This window comes from Triturus cristatus, chromosome 11 (genome assembly GCF_964204655.1).
Source record: "Triturus cristatus chromosome 11, aTriCri1.1, whole genome shotgun sequence".
Classification (NCBI taxonomy): Eukaryota; Metazoa; Chordata; class Amphibia; order Caudata; family Salamandridae; genus Triturus; species Triturus cristatus.
In genome coordinates this window covers 583087750-583103330 of record NC_140594.1, presented here as the reverse complement: position 1 = coordinate 583103330, position 15581 = coordinate 583087750, and the positions used below count along the sequence as shown (strand labels likewise).

At 45.4% G+C, this 15581-nt stretch overlaps 1 protein-coding gene across 1 annotated transcript in view; it reads left to right on the top strand.

Moving 5' to 3' along the window:
* DMTN (dematin actin binding protein) overlaps window positions 1–15581 on the top strand; it is a 335689-nt gene that overhangs the window by 244661 nt on the left and 75447 nt on the right. The window contains exon 3 of the mRNA XM_085633833.1: window positions 1541–1596. Within this exon, the coding sequence (XP_085489959.1) occupies window positions 1579–1596 (18 nt within the window). The 5' untranslated portion in view covers window positions 1541–1578. The remainder of the gene's footprint in view (window positions 1–1540; window positions 1597–15581) is intronic.

Genomic DNA, 15581 nt, shown 5'->3' with positions numbered 1-15581 from the left:
AACGGGCAGGTACTGTCATATACTAAGTACCTGCATTTCTTTACATTTAAAGGGAGAGTACCTGCACTTATCAGCACTGTTACAATACATTTAATGGGAGAGTACCAGCACTTCTCAGGAGGAAAGATGTACTCTAAATAGTGAGTACCTGCACTTCTATGTTTCCATTTAAAGCAGTGATAAGGTTACCTCGAAGACTATGAGGATGTGTAAATGAGGAGCAAGTTGAGTGGAAAGGAGAGAGCAAGATAGAGTGAATTAAATTGATTTTTGTCATTAGCGGCTGGAAGGGAATGAGGGTGAAGGGTTGGGGTGGAGAACAAAATAATTTTTTTTTTAAATCCCACTTTCCTCTTTCGCTGGCCGCATCTCTCCTCCTCTTCTCCAGGAGTTGTGGAACCAGGAAGCACCCAGACTCCCCTTAGCCAATCACAACGTTGAAATACAGCATTGTGATTGGTCTGAGCGCCGTTGATCGGCCCTCAGATGCAGACTGGAGGACTGGAGGATTGGGGGCCTGTAATTTTGCCCACTAGGCTGTGTAATGCAGCCTGGTTCAGAACATGCAAAGTGCCCATGACTGTTTGTCGGGGCCCAGATGGCCGGCCAAGCAGTTATGCGCACTTGGAGTGTGAAAACCTCTCTCCCTCTCTGCATCCAGCCCCGCCCTAACCCAGCCCCAAACCTGCGAAAAATAAAATGATCATAACAACGTTATGATCATTTTATTTTTCCTGCTCAAAGAGCAATGGGGCAATGCTTCTTGCGGAGGAGAAGCCCCTGAGTTTTGTTGAGACAGTGGTCCTAGTATAGTACTGGATGGAACAGGAGTGTGTTTTGGGTAGCTCTTAGGCATCTGAGTACCAGGTAAACATGGATGAAACAGAAGAGAGATGGAAGCAGGAGTGGGTGTATAAGGACATTGGGTGCCCGGATTCTGCATGCCTTGGTTACCTGAGAAATATGGGCCATGGGTTCCTTTGAGTCTCTCGGGTTGGGGGTCTCTGTTGGAATCTAGACCCAATGTCCTCTAGAGGTTGTGATCCTGGTATACATCAGAGGGTCTATGTCTGAGAATCTGTGGGGATGTACAACTAGGGTCTCGTAGAGGACCTGTGCCAGGGTCATCTAGCCATTGGGGACATGAGGATACGATGGGGTGCCTTGGGGTTGTGTGTCTTTGGCACCCCAGGAGTTCAGTGATTGGATTCTCTAGGGGTATGGGTCTGTGTTTCCCTGGTGGCTTTAGGCTTGGCATCCTTTGTGGTTGTGGGCCTGTGAACCACTAGGAGCCCCAGTCCCTGGTCCTCTTGCGTGGTGGGATGAGGTCCTCTGGTGGGATAAATGTGCCAAGTTTTGGCTCATTTGACTGGAGTCCTGGCCTTCACCTGGGCTCTATGAGCAAGTGTCCCCACTCAGACCTGGTATTCATTAGTCAGATTAGCCCTCGGTCTTCCATTTTGTAAAGTAGAACGCAACAGGATCCATGGAGCTAAGTGTTTGACATGAGCTGACCCTCCCATTCACTCTCTCATTTCAGAATCCGGCGAACGACCGTGGCCTGGACAGAAGAACTGAATGGAAAAGCTACATAAGGTGAGCTTTGAAAAGTCCCATGTCATACCACACACTTGATTTCTATTGGAGTGTGAACAGTGCCTAATTTGAGCCAGTGATTTTGGGTACTCGGCATCAGCACTTAATTGTCAACATTTGTGACAGTCTACCACAAGGGGGGGCAGTCTGGCTAATTTAGAGTTGACCACAACAACAGGTAATTATTAATTTAATATACATTAAAAATGATTATTATCTGCTACCCAAACCATTATTATAGCTTTGGAGGCCTGAAATAGTCTGAATTGTCTTGTAGGAGTGTGATGGTTAGTAGTTGTGTTGTCACTTTCATTGGCAGCATGGCAGGGGCAATGTGCGGTGCAGGCTGCAGTGGCCTCCTGACGAGAGCCTTGGCACTTAATTTTTTAAGAATTAAGCTCTGCTTTACATCACAAATGTCCAGAAGCCAAAGGAAACACCTAAAACGCCTCCAATCCAAGCCTCCTGCCCTCCCACACCATTCCATCTGTTCTTTGCTTCAGAAAACTTAAAGTGCAAGATCACACTGTAGTGAGGGGTTGATGGTACCAAATTATTGCTCCCACAGAAGCAGGTTGGTACCCAAGTGTGGGACGCTCTGTGGTGTGTATCTTGCTGTCAATGATGTCACTGCTTCTAAAGTTGAGCTCCTACTACTAAAGGTCTACGCTTTCAGCACCTCTCTTTTCTAAAACTTCTCTCTTCTAGTGTCCCTCTCCCCTATTGTATTTTATTTTATAATAATATCATTTGTATAGCATTTACTACCCCTGATGGAGCATTGAAGCTCTTTGCAGTGAGTAGCACACTACTCTGGAACTAAGGTTAGTGGGAATTTTTCTCCTCTCTCACATCTTCTCTCTAAACCCTTTTCCAATCGACCACCCTCTTTTGTACTTTTCTTTTCTTTTCTCCTCCATTCCCACTCTTCCATGAATTGAATCCTCTCCCAAAGCTTCATGTTAACTAGGTTTCTCCTCTCTCCACCCTCCTTCCAAGAGCATCACAAGGATGCCATGGGAACAGGTGAAAAAAGGAAATGTCCCCAGTGCAATTGAGGTAGAAAAATACAGCAATCTGGGGGTGCAATGGGCTCCTGTGCTACTGCACCTGCCGTGCCACTGATAGCTAAGCCCCTGCCTCCTTCTCCACTGAAATGTTCCCTACCCACAACTCCCTTTTTATTACAAAAATGTTCTTCTCTTCCCTACCCCGCTAAGGTAAACGTTTCATTTCTTACATTTCTTGCATCTCCTCTTGTACATTTCTTGACTGAATATTTGGCACCCACCCTCTCTTTAGAAAGCAGCTCTCCGTTCTCCGTCTCTGTGATAAACCTCTCCTCGCTGAACGTCCCTCCGTCTTTGGCTCACTTACCATCTTATTTAACTACTCTCTTCTCTTCTTGCCCCCTTTCGTAATTTACCCTCCCGCCTCACTTCCCACTTCTAACTAAGACTTTCTCCCTCCTCCTTGGAGGGTTGGAAGACCCTGCGCTCGAGATGGTCTCTGCTCTTCTCACGAGGGGAAATGACCCGTTGGACTTTTAATGAATTCCTCCTGAGCAGTGACGAGGCCTCCAGTGCACCCGCACAAAGGGCCTCTCTAAACTCTAGATAGACAGGGGCCTGAATCACAAACGTGGGCCCCTCCACATCAACCCAAACTACAGCTAAAGGAACATAAAGGCAAACATTAGGAGGAGATGTGGTCCGGTGCCTACATTCAATACAATGAAAATTGGAAATCGGAGTTATACTCCTGTGACGTCCACTTCCACCAAATGGTTATTTGTCTGGGTCTCATTTCTTTGCTCTGTCAAATTGGAGTACAGCTATCAACGGGGGCACCCCGTCAATTGAATGTACTTCTTCAGTCTACAGTGTTGTCAAGAGTAGGGCTTCTCAGTTTAGGCACTCCTGGCTGTGCTCCCCGAAAAAGGTGACCAGTGGCTGCTGATAACTTTTGAAGTGGTGGAGCGGAAAGTTAAATATTTACATACCTATACGCAGAATGTACCTCTGCAACTTGATTGTTTTCTACAGCATATAACTAAAGTTACTTGAAAGTCTTAATTCTTAACTTGATCGACGTTCAGATGCTGCTATGCTCCTGAGAGCAAATCCCCCATCTAGCACTACCTGGATGTTATGATGTGCTCTTGAACCAGAGCAACTTAAGGCCAAAGCACCCCAGCCAATTCAAGCACTGCTCTTATGTGTCTTCTAATACTAAACAGCATAAGAGCAGTGCTAGGATTCGCTGGGGCATGCAAACACGACGCTCCATATCACATTGATGTGGCTGTGTTTCTTTTCAAACTCGTTGGTAGCCTTGAACGTGGAAACCTGACCTGCGCATTTCAGGCTAGCCACAGCAAAAACACGGGCCAATCAGACATGCGTAGTGCAGTGAATCACAGCTGCAGCTAGTCGTCCTACCTACCCACTGCATGCCGGTAGAGAGAGTTCTGTAGTCCGCACCATAACAAAGGAAAGTAAATGGAGGTACTGAGAAATTATTTATATTGGTAAAAATAATGAGCCTAGGAGGTAGTGGCTTGCAGGAGGGGTCAACGCCCCTTTGTTACTATGGATGAGCCGCCCCTGAAGGTGACACAATCACTGGATTACTGGCTGCAGTTTGTACGGTGAGCTTCCCTGTGGCTGCAAGTTACAAACAAGCAGTGAGGCCAGCTCGGGATTCTCCTGTTCAAGGAAAGGGCTGTCTTCTCTCATTAGTGCCTGGCTCCATATGTCACGCATGCTGAGCTCATAAATGCAGACTGCACCATTCTCAAAAACAGGATTTCTACCCAGGCCCTGCTTCTTTCTGGGCCCATGGTACGAGACGGAAGAGAACTTCTTTCATTCATTGGTCCTGAGCACGGGCAGTGCCATCAAGCTGTATACAGAACTGATTCCAAATCTATAATGTACACCTCATAACTGTATATGTGGATCTTATGCTGCGAATGGAGCATGTCTAACAACTGGCTGTAAAATAGTAACCGATGTCAGGAGTGTTTCATACATCATTTGGAATGGTCCTCGTGCGACTTTTACTTATCGGGGGTTTCAGCCATCTCTCTTCATCCATTGGTCTACTCCTGTGTTATTCCAATTTTACTTCTGCTCACTACAGCATACACCATGGGTCGGCCCACTTCAGCCACTGGCTAACTTCACTGTGAGTGACAGCATTCTGCTGTGTCACAACGAGGACATCCATTCAAAGTAGTTCCCTTCAGTACCAGGGATTAACATGGCAGCCTGCTTTGTTAGACCAAAGAATACTTGTGCTTTTAGCCAATGTTTATATTTTTATTTTGGTGAGGGCCCAACAGATCCTGCAAAAACCACGACAAAACAAACATTGAAAAAGCCAAAAAGCTGGCAACTCACATGAGATCTATTAGCATCGCCGGTGCTTGTTCTGCCTAGAACTGTACTTCATTGTGCCTTGCAAGACACAGAGTGCCTGATACTGATGGATGAGGAGCTATGGAGAGGTGAGCTTGGTTTGCTTGTCGTTGTCTGGCAGTCCTTCCAATTGGCAAGTAAGGAACAAAACTCTTTTGCATGTATCCCAATTTACACACTTTCCTTTTGCTCACACACTTTCGCTTGCCCTCAAACACTCCCTCTCGTGTTCCTACTTCCTCTGATGCTCACAGATGTCATGCTGCACACTTGCTCTCAAGCCTTGACACTCCCTCTCAAGCTGGTTACTATAATACCCTCACACCATACCGCAACACCTCATGGGTTTAAGAAATCCATCTGCATCCAAGACTACATGAATTCGAAAGCAAGAGGGAAATCACTCAAATCCCAATGGGATGCCAGTCTGCAGTAATTCCAGCTGCCAGATGGAAACACTTTAAGGCCCAACAAAACCCTGGTCTTTTTGAAACAAGCTCCAAACATCAACTGGGGAGAGGAGTTGGCCTAACGGCTAGGGTGGTCGACCTTGAATCTGAGGAACCGTGTTCGAGTCTCTGCAAACATGCGCAACATCCTGTGATTCTGGGCAAATCACTTAATCTCCCTTTGCCTAACAAAAATGAATGTGTCCTCATGTAATGCAACTGGTGCTCGTGTAAAGCGCTCTGATACCCGATACCTTCGGGTCAAGTTTGCGCTATATAAAACTCTGCAACAAAAAAAAAAACATTTTGTCCCTAGACATCCAAAACAACTGCAAGCGTGTTATACAACCAGCAAGTAACATTACTTTGCCCATTATGTTCTACTTCTTGGAAGTTAGGTTGCTTAAGAAGTTTTTACTGCTTCTGGGAGCAAGTATGGACCACTAAACAGTTTCCGAGGTGATCTTGTAAATGTTCCTTACTTCATGCAGGTCTGAGTTCTCAGACGTATGAGGTTACACAATAGGACTCGACAGATTCCTTGATCATCAAGGCCAGCAATGGATGAGCAGTCAAGACTTGAGTTCTGTTTGAGGTTGTTAGATGATTGGTACCAGGTACAGTTTAACAGTGATATCACCAATGTGCATCCATATGACTGTCCAGAGCTAGTTGCCTTAGGAAGGTAATATTAAACATCATGTAAAACCAAATGATAATAAAATAAACACTATGCACACAGAAGAAAAGCAGAATGATATAAAAGTATGTGTTCCAAACTTATAACAAAAATTGGAAAGGTGAAACCTAGAGGCCAATCTATAATGGGCAACAGTGGAGGCAAGTGAAATCATTGGGTGGCTAATTTTAAGTCAATAGTAAAATGTCAGTCCATGGCACTTTAGAACCGTGGATAGCCAACTCTTTGTCGTTTGTGCTGAAGTCTTCTCCTAATTTTATCCCATGAAGGGGGAGATGCATTGTCAGGGACAATATCTGCCTGGTGGTTTGGAAGGATCTTGACCATTGCTTTTGGGAGCGGCTCATTTCCCCATTGTATTAAATGAAGAACCTTGCAGTTGATGCTAGAAGCTGACTTGCACTGCTGGAGTGCATGGTCTCGCCCTATACCAACTTCTACCTGCTTCCAGGATCAGCAGTTTGGACACTGCAAGCCCTGTAGAATCCGCTCTTGATGGAGGTTACTCTTGGTGCAAGAGGGTGAGGATCCAATCTTTAGAGCTGAAGACGCACATTTTACACACCCTCCTGCCATACCAGATCTCATGATGACCAGACTTCATTCTGGGATGCAAACACCAGGGTGAAGCAAGATACTGTTTGAGAGGTCTGGATACACCGGGAATGTCTGGTACCGTGAGGGTATAGTGACCCTTTACCCCTGTGCAATGAGGCCAGGCACTTGAAGGTGAGCAAGTCCATGAGGCCAAACTGTAAGGTGAAGCTGGTATTGTGCATCCCTCAGTGGCTCTCAACGTTTTTACGGTGTCAAACCAGATGCGTGATGGTCAATCATGAATCATCGGTTTCAAGGTTGCCTGGAGTTCCAGCATTAGGAGGCAGCCAGGAGTGTACTGACTTCCTGACTAGCTGGTTTCACCACCTTCAGCTGTCAGGCTGCCGTTTGATGCAGATGAGACAGGGCTGCCATCTTGTTTGACCTGTGTCCTGTGGAGAGAGACCTTTGCAGTACTTCAGTCTAGATCTCCTCATGGCTCAGTGTAGGTGCCCAAAGTTTTTCTTTGGATCTTCTTCTTTTGAAGCAGAATCATTGTATTGCCAAATGACATGGTCGCCTAGTTATGATTCCACTTCAGATTTTTTTCATTCACCACATAACACTTCCTGTCTCTTTATATCCCTCTTGCAGGTTCAATTGCATTCCTACTTTCTCTCTTTGTTTTCCGTTTTCCTATCATTCTGTTCAAACTTCCTTCTTTTTTTTCTTTTCCCCTTTCTTGCACTTGGTCAAAATCTGACAATGAAAAATAAATATTGGTCTGCGAAAAGTGAGTGCTGGTGCCCACCACCTGCAAACACCAGTACAAATCAAGCTCTGGGTTTTCATTATGGGTGGGCAGGACATTATCTGCCTCCCCCCCAGCTTGGTGACGCAGGCTCCCATTTAATGGCAGATGAGTTCATTGATCCGGTCAGGTGGCAGAACAGGCTTCTCAAGTTCATGTCAGTTTCCAGTCCAGATTCTCCTTCTAGAAAGGGGGTGAGCACCAGGCTGACCTCATCCCGGAATGCTCTCTACAAGCATCCTAAGAGCTCACCAGGCTGTTAAAAGTACTGCCTTCGGGGTCCAGTACTTGTGGAATTTGAGAGCAACCAAGGGATCACAACTTCCAATCAGAGCAGGGCATCTTTCCCATTGAAGGGGTTTCATATACCCCGGGCAAGGGAACCATTTAGGAATGTTCCCAGGCAGGCTGGGCAAGGCTGGTTCACTGCAACGCTTTGTGCATTCAACTCAGAAGCCTGGTAATTCCCAGTCTGAGAAACATCTCCATAGAAGTCTACCTCAGCCTTTTCCTTTGGGAATGTTCTTGTGTATGCAAAGGTTTGGTTCCAATGCCCACCATGGTGCCCTAGCCCATATCCATCTGAAGGAGCTTCCTAAAAACAAGAAGGTTAGCCAGGTCTTTTCATGAGGAATGGGGGTTTGACCTGATTTTGGGAGTGGGGCAATTAGGGCAACGGCTGTGGGTAATGCAGATCATGTGCACAGCCAAAATCTGAACTACCACTATCAATCAGTTGTCCTCTACGAAGCCAGTTAGACCAGGCGACTTCGCTGGCAAAAGGGGGTACCTCCAGGCTGCAGCGGGAGCCTGGAGAACTTCACGCTTTGTCCCCCGATACTTGCCACAGCCCTCTCTCATCTAATACATGAACGTTTTTATAAAATAGAGACTGAGACCATAATTACAACTATGGCGCGTATTCCATTTTGGTGCAAACTGTGTTTGAAGATGCACAAATCAGAATTTCCACTGTTTGCAAACCACATACTCACCAGGATTTACCTGCTGGAAACTTGTCGGAAATAATATAGGGGGGGGGGGGGGCGGGGGCACCATTTGACATGGGCATATAGCAAATGTGCTATTAGCAAAACGTAAAAATTCCTCCTGATTTGGATTCCTGTTTCAGGGGCAAAAGATCATTTGCACTGAAAATATGATTAGCTTTCTAGATCTAATTTGGAGCCAAAGTGTTTTACAAAACACTGAACTGGGCACTGTCCACTGGCGAGAACCCTTGGGACTCCACTCTCTCCCTTCAAACACAAGATGCACCAGCAGTGCCCGGTGCCCCTTCTTTGTACCTTTCATACACCACAGTAACCTATCCTCACCTGTTAACCATTGCTGTCTCACATAGGCACGATATGGGGCCATCTTCTTTTTTGCCCTTTCATACATTGCTTTCATTCCCAGTGTCCGTGCCATCCCAAACTCTGCAGTATTTTCACATAATTCAGCCCTAAGCTCTGTCAGTGTTTTTCTGCCACTTTTTTTTCTACAGTCGTTAAAAATGCGCTGTCTCCCAGATCCTGTCTGTGCCACCCCACATTCCAAATCTATTTCAAAGTGCAGCAACTCCAAGGCATTGATTGTTGTCATGACATCCTCATAAGCATCACACAGTGCAGTCATTCTCCGTGTTGTTACTGCCCCACCCACTCAGCCCGCCTTTCATACAGTACAGTAATTCCATGTGTCCGGTACCATCCCTCTAAATACACTCTTCAGGCAGTACATGAATTTACAGTACGCGTCTGGTGTCCTCACACTCACAATTCAACTCTAAAGAAAAACCCAGACGTGGCTGGCGGATAACCACCTGAAACTAAACACCCTCATGACTGAATTCCTCCTAATCGCTCCTCCCAACAAAACTACCAACATCGAAGAATGGCTTAAACACCTCACAGCGCCCAACTGCCAACCTCATATTGTAGACTCCGCCAAATCGATAGGACTATTACTGGACAGAAATCTTAACATGCAAAAACATATCAGTGCTGCAACAAAAGGCACAAATATTTAAATAAACAGCCTGAGAAAACAAAACCATTCCTTACCCCAAATGAATTCAAACTGGCAGTTCAAGCATTAGTAATCCCAAGACTAGACTATGGAAGTGCAACGCTATGCGGTTTTCCCAGATCATCAACGGCCCCTTTAAGAGCCTTGCTCAATTCAGCAGCTAGGCTAATCATGGGCTCAAAAAGAAATTGTCATATTACCCCATACCTGAGAGCTCTTAACTGGCTTCCTTTTGAAGCCAGAATTCAACTAAAAATCGCTTGCATGACCTACAAAGCCTTGCATCATAATGCACCAAGAAACTTGGCCCAAAAATTCGTGCTCTCCCGTGGAAACAGATCCTCCAGAAATACCAGCAATCTTCAACTGAAACCTCAACGCTTTGCCAAAATGAAAACATACAACCGTGCCTTCTCTGGAATCTCTCCGAGGATCTAAGAACGCACTGCCCCCTGAAACCAGACGGAACCCTTCTTTTACCTCCTTTAAAAAAGAAATAAAATCCCTACTTTTAAGGAAATGTTTTCGAAACATCGTACATGCACATTTACGCAACTGAGAACGGTACAACAAATCTTAATTATGTATTCATGTGTTCCTTATGTTTCCTACTCTCTACTCATGTAAAGCGCTCTGATACCCGCAAGGGTCATGTTCACGCTATATAAAACCTTCAAAATAAAATAAATACACCCTCTACACAATGCAGTCCTTCCCAGTGTGAGGTGACATCCACACACTGCACAGTCCACACAATGCAGTCCTTCCTGGTGTCACATGCCATCCCACCCTCTGCACCCTTCACCAGTGCAGTCCTTCCCAGTGTCACGTGCCATCAAACCCTCTGCAACCTCCAGCCAGTGCAGTCCTTCCCAGTGTTTTGTTCCTTCCTGTAGTGTTCTACTGGACACGTTCTAGTGTTACAGGAATGTGCTGATCACAGGTGTCACCGGTCAGGTGACCCTGCTAATAAAAGGGGCCAGGCGCATGTGCCCTAGGCAAGTTCCAGTAACCGTAATACTGTGTGTGCGTTATTTGCAAGTATGTGGGCCTAGAGCCCACCACTTTACACTTCCCAATCACTGCACTCGCCACTCAATGTAGACATTCCTAGTGTGAGGTGACACCCTACGCTCCACACGCCACACAGCGCAGTTCTTCCCTGTGTCACGTGCCATCCCACATTCTGCACCCTTTACACATGGCAAGTTCTCCTAGGCCGCACCCATTGGAAGCGTTTGGTCTTTTTCCTTCTCTGCCTCTTCTGTTGGCAGAACATGCTAATTCCTATTCAGTATTCTTTCGGCTCTTTGTTTTTATACATAATTTTACACTTGGATAAGTGAGCAGCAGAGAATTTCGTCTTCTCTTTTTGACCTAGAATCAACCCTGGAGCGAGGACAGCCTCTTGTTCGTTGCACTTAGACCTTTTCCACTTTATAGGGCCTGATCTCTAGATACCCTCTGTTCAGAGTTCTGGTTTGTGCAGAGCAGCTCCTGGGAGCTGCATTAACACCAGGATGCAGCGCCACTGCTAGAGGAGCCTTCCTAAAGACTTGTTCATTTGATGGATGGAATCAAGTGGTGCTCAAATTTTGCCATTCTTCTACCTTAGTGTATTTATGGTGCTATTCCATTAATTATGCTTCATTTGATTGTTTTATCATTGTGTTGTCAATTATGTCAATGTTTGTGTGAGGTCACTTCCTCTGTTGCCATCAGTTGTGCTAATGGGTTCTCACTCCTAAAAATGTTCAAAATGTGAGAGCACTGCTAATCCCTAGCATAATCTCAACCATTTTTTTACATAGAAAAAAGTGGGGCAAGCCGAAGTTGTTGTTAGCAGCTCGACGCTGGCGTGGCAAAATACAACAGCTGTCTAGTCTTAATTCCAAGTCATACATCTTTCTTCCACCGCCCTACTCTTCATGTCTCTTTATCTCACTCTTGCAGGTTCCTCTTAATCCCTTCCCTATCCCTTTGTCACTGTTTCCCTATTTTTCTCTCACTTCTTGTTTTCCTGTTTTTCTTTTCCTTCTTCTTCCTCCCTTTTATAGCGTTCTATCTGTCTTGCCGAAGTCAGAATTTGATGATAAAAAATATACCTAGTCCCCAAAAATGGGTACCAGTGACCATTACCTGCAACCACTGGCAACAAATCAAGCATTCACCTCTTCATGGTGTGGCATCGCCTCTCCCTGCGGCCTGATCTCGGCTCAGCTGGCACTAATATAATTGATACACTGCAAGCGGGGCCTCGCCCTCTCCGCCTCTCCCCTGTAACATTCTTGAAGTATTTCAGCACAAAAAGTGCAGAGAAAATAATCAAAATAAAAGCAAAATAAATCATGTGGCCAGTCATGATATGGGAATTGTTTTCTCAAACAATCTCTCTCTCTCCCTCTCTCTCTCCCCCCCCCCACAATATTTTCTTTTTCTTTTCTTTTGTTTTCTCAAACAATCTCTCTCTCTCTCTTCTTTCTCTCTCCAGTATGTTTCTGTCTCTCTTATGTCCACAAAATGCTCGCACATACTAACACAGAGACCCACCCGCAGTCTCACGGATACACTTTGGCGAATAAGGAAATCTTCATCAGACGACAATTCAAAGGGAGAAAATTCAGCGCTCTTGTTACAGATGTGACATCCTGCCACAGTCTGTCCTTTTCGCTTTGAGTTTCCTTGTTTGTTGCATATGCACCTAGTGATCTTTATTCTAGAAACTATCGAAATTTCAGTTCTAAGTTTCCACCAAGCTATGCTTGCTCAAGGATCACCCAAAGTGCTCCTCCTTTCATCTTCTCAGGGAGAAGCCGCTCTGATGTCTAATGGGTGTCACCATTTTGGGGCAGCATCGATCGAAGAAAGTGTGGATGCACCCTATTCTCCTAGGCATTAACTACCTACTTTGTAAATGTAGTGTGGTAACCAGAGTATTGTATCGGCCCCTTTTCACCGAAGACAGCTTGGGTGAGAGAGAGAGTTTGTTTCTGTAGAGTGTGTGTGTGTGTGTGTGTGCGTGGTGTTGGTGTGTTTGTCTGATGGGATGGATGGGTGTGCATTTTGTGTGTGCCTGTGTGGTGAGTATGTTCGTGTATTTTTGTTTTGTGTGTGTGAGCGTGTTTCTGTGTATGTGTGTGGGGTTTGTGCACGTGCGTCTGAGCAGATTGGGTATGTGTGTATGTGATGTGTGCGTGTGTACTTGTATCTTAGTGGAGTGTTTGTGTGTCTAAGTGGGATGTCTGTGTGTGTCTGAGTGGGATGTCTGTGTATGTGTGAATGTACTCGGACACACATCTCTTCCTTGCATGGGCACCCCTCAGGTGCCATGGTTCATCTTGGGCTCCGGATGAGCCCATTTGTTACTTGTGTCCATTCCCCCACTGCTCGCGGCTTGCAGGAGATTTTAGGCGCTTGCCTGGTTTTAGAGTTGTACCGAAAGTGCTCCTCCCTGGCCATTCTCAGCACAAACCAGTCAGCTGGGGTGCCAGGTCAGGCAAAGGCCATAAACCTGAAATTGTCCTTGAAAGCATCCCAGCAGGATTTTGAATGGAAGCACTAAAGTAGATTCCCTGGAAACCAAGTATATATTGGATCCTTTAGCCAACTGCACCAGGACGCAGTGACCTCATCCTGCATCTCAGAACTCGATCCTCTGCATGTAAAAGGATACTGTGGACTATTCGCCTCACAGCTGTGGAGTGGTAAGAACCCTTCCACACACCTCTAAGTGCACCCTATCATTTGCCACAGTCTCCTACTTGTTGCTGTCCCAGCTGGACCCTAGCTTGAAGTATTTAATCATTGGTGGGCTGCAAGGATGTCCAGAGATACCTAGAGGTCCCTTGGTGTGTCTCCTGAGACTTCAGTAGCATCGTTTGGTTACTACATGTTCTTTAACACCTGAAGCTTTATAACAGAGCATAAAAGGGCACAAAGTGAGCCATGGGTAAAATAAATTTTTCAACTATTACAGTTGTTCCTAAGATAGTAGACTTTGAGGTTTCTCTGGTAGGCCTAAAAATTTGCAACCAACCTACTGATGCTCTAGAACTTCAAAACATCTTAACCACGAGTGGCAAGTATTGATATACGAGTGGGTCCTTGAAGATCTAATAAAAAATGCAATAGGTCACTTTTGGACTACTGGCTCCTGGCAGCCACCCGGTTGCCCCAATAGTTCACAGGGTTGACTTGTGTGAGGCTGGATCCACATCCTAAGACCACTGCTGCAAAACCGGCCCCCAGTAATCAAACCGGCCCCAACGGGTACAAAAACGGCCCCCACCGGGGAAATGCCCGGTACCCACCATGGCTGGTCCAGCCCTGGTTCCAAATTAGGTAGCGAAAGACTCTGAACCATCTGGACTTGGCCTAGCATTCTCATATTATTTTTTTCACTGTGGAAACTTTTCTCCAGACCCTTCTTCACCACCTTTACAGAGACTACAAGTATTAGAAGACTTATGGATGAAACGACTTGGTTGCCCACTGGTACAGGACACTGGGTACTGTATTCACAAAGGGTAGCCAAAACTGTATTTATGCCCTGGTGGGAGATTTGATTAACCAATCAAGGTTTACTCAAAGGACGTGGTGTTAATGTGAGTGTTCAGGTGCAATATAACACACAACAGACTAACTTTCTATAATTTTGACATTAAGTATACCCAGAATTGGTCTATTGGAGAGGGTCTAGTACAGCTCTAGGTTCCACAACATGTGTGTCTTCAGAGTTTGCTTGCGCTGGGGAAGGAATTTCACAAAACTTCATGACAATAATTCTAGGGGATACATGTACAGAGAACGGTTACCTCAACAACAGAAATGTTTGTGAGGTGTAGTAACCTAAAGGATGCTATCCAGCTGGTAAAGTAGAAGGGGGTAAGGTTGTAAGGCACCTACAAATAGAAAATTTTGTTTTGATTCTAATACAACCAGAGATGGAACAAGTTAAAATGGCTAACATTACCATGCTCAGTAAAGATCAACATCCATATAGACATATGTCTTAGAGTAGTGATATGTCTCTAATATGTTATGCAGATCTGTAGAGTGCACTATGACCCAGAAGGGTATCCTGGTGCTCACCGGGTGTGAGTCTAGGCGTACTAAGGGCCTAGTGGGTCTACTCAAAAAGCCAGCTTCTTGCGGAATTCCAGAAGTGAGGTGGGAGCTCTTATATGTAGAGGAAGGTCATTCCATGCTTTAGGAGTGATGTAGAAAACTAGACCGCCAGATCAGATTTTCCATATGCGTCGGATTTATGCAAGTAGGAGTCCAGATGAGCAGAGGTGCCTGAAATGTATGTGAAAGCAGATGTGTTGGTGAGGTATGCTGGGCCAGTGTTATGTAGTGCCTTGAAAGTGTGAGTGAGGAGTTTGAAATGTGCTCGTTTGTGAATGGGGATCTAGTGGAGCTCCTTCAGGTGTGGTGTGATGTGATGTGAGTGCGGTGTGGGGTCGAGAGTGATTCTGGCCACCGAGTTCTGAATGGTATGCAGCCTTCTGGGGAGTTTTTTTTTTATCCTGGCATAGCGGGTGTTCCCATAGTCCAGCTTGCTTATGACAGGGCATGCATGACTGTATTGCGGGTGCTGTTTGGAAGCCATTTAAAAGTCTTGTTTAGCATTTTCAGGGTGTGGACGCATGAAGCGGTGATAGCATTAACTTTGGCGGTCATTTTGAGTTTGCTGTCTATGATGATATCAAGGTTTTTGGTGTGGGTGGTGAGGGTGGGTGTCGGTCCCAGCCCTGTTGGCAACCAGGTGGAGTCCCACAGTGATGTGCTCTTGTCAAAGATCTTGATTTTGGTCTTGTCAGTGGTCAGCTCTATGCAATATAAAATAGGCATTAAGAAAGATAGAGCAGTGACACTGACAAACAACAATGAAAACCAGAAGTGCCTATTCTTACAGCTGCAGAAGAGATACTGCCTTAATTAATTTTAAAACAATGTAAGGTGTAAGGCAGAGCTTAATTTGTAAAAAAAAATAATAATAATAAATTGCATGGGCCTGAAGTTTTTCTTAGGAG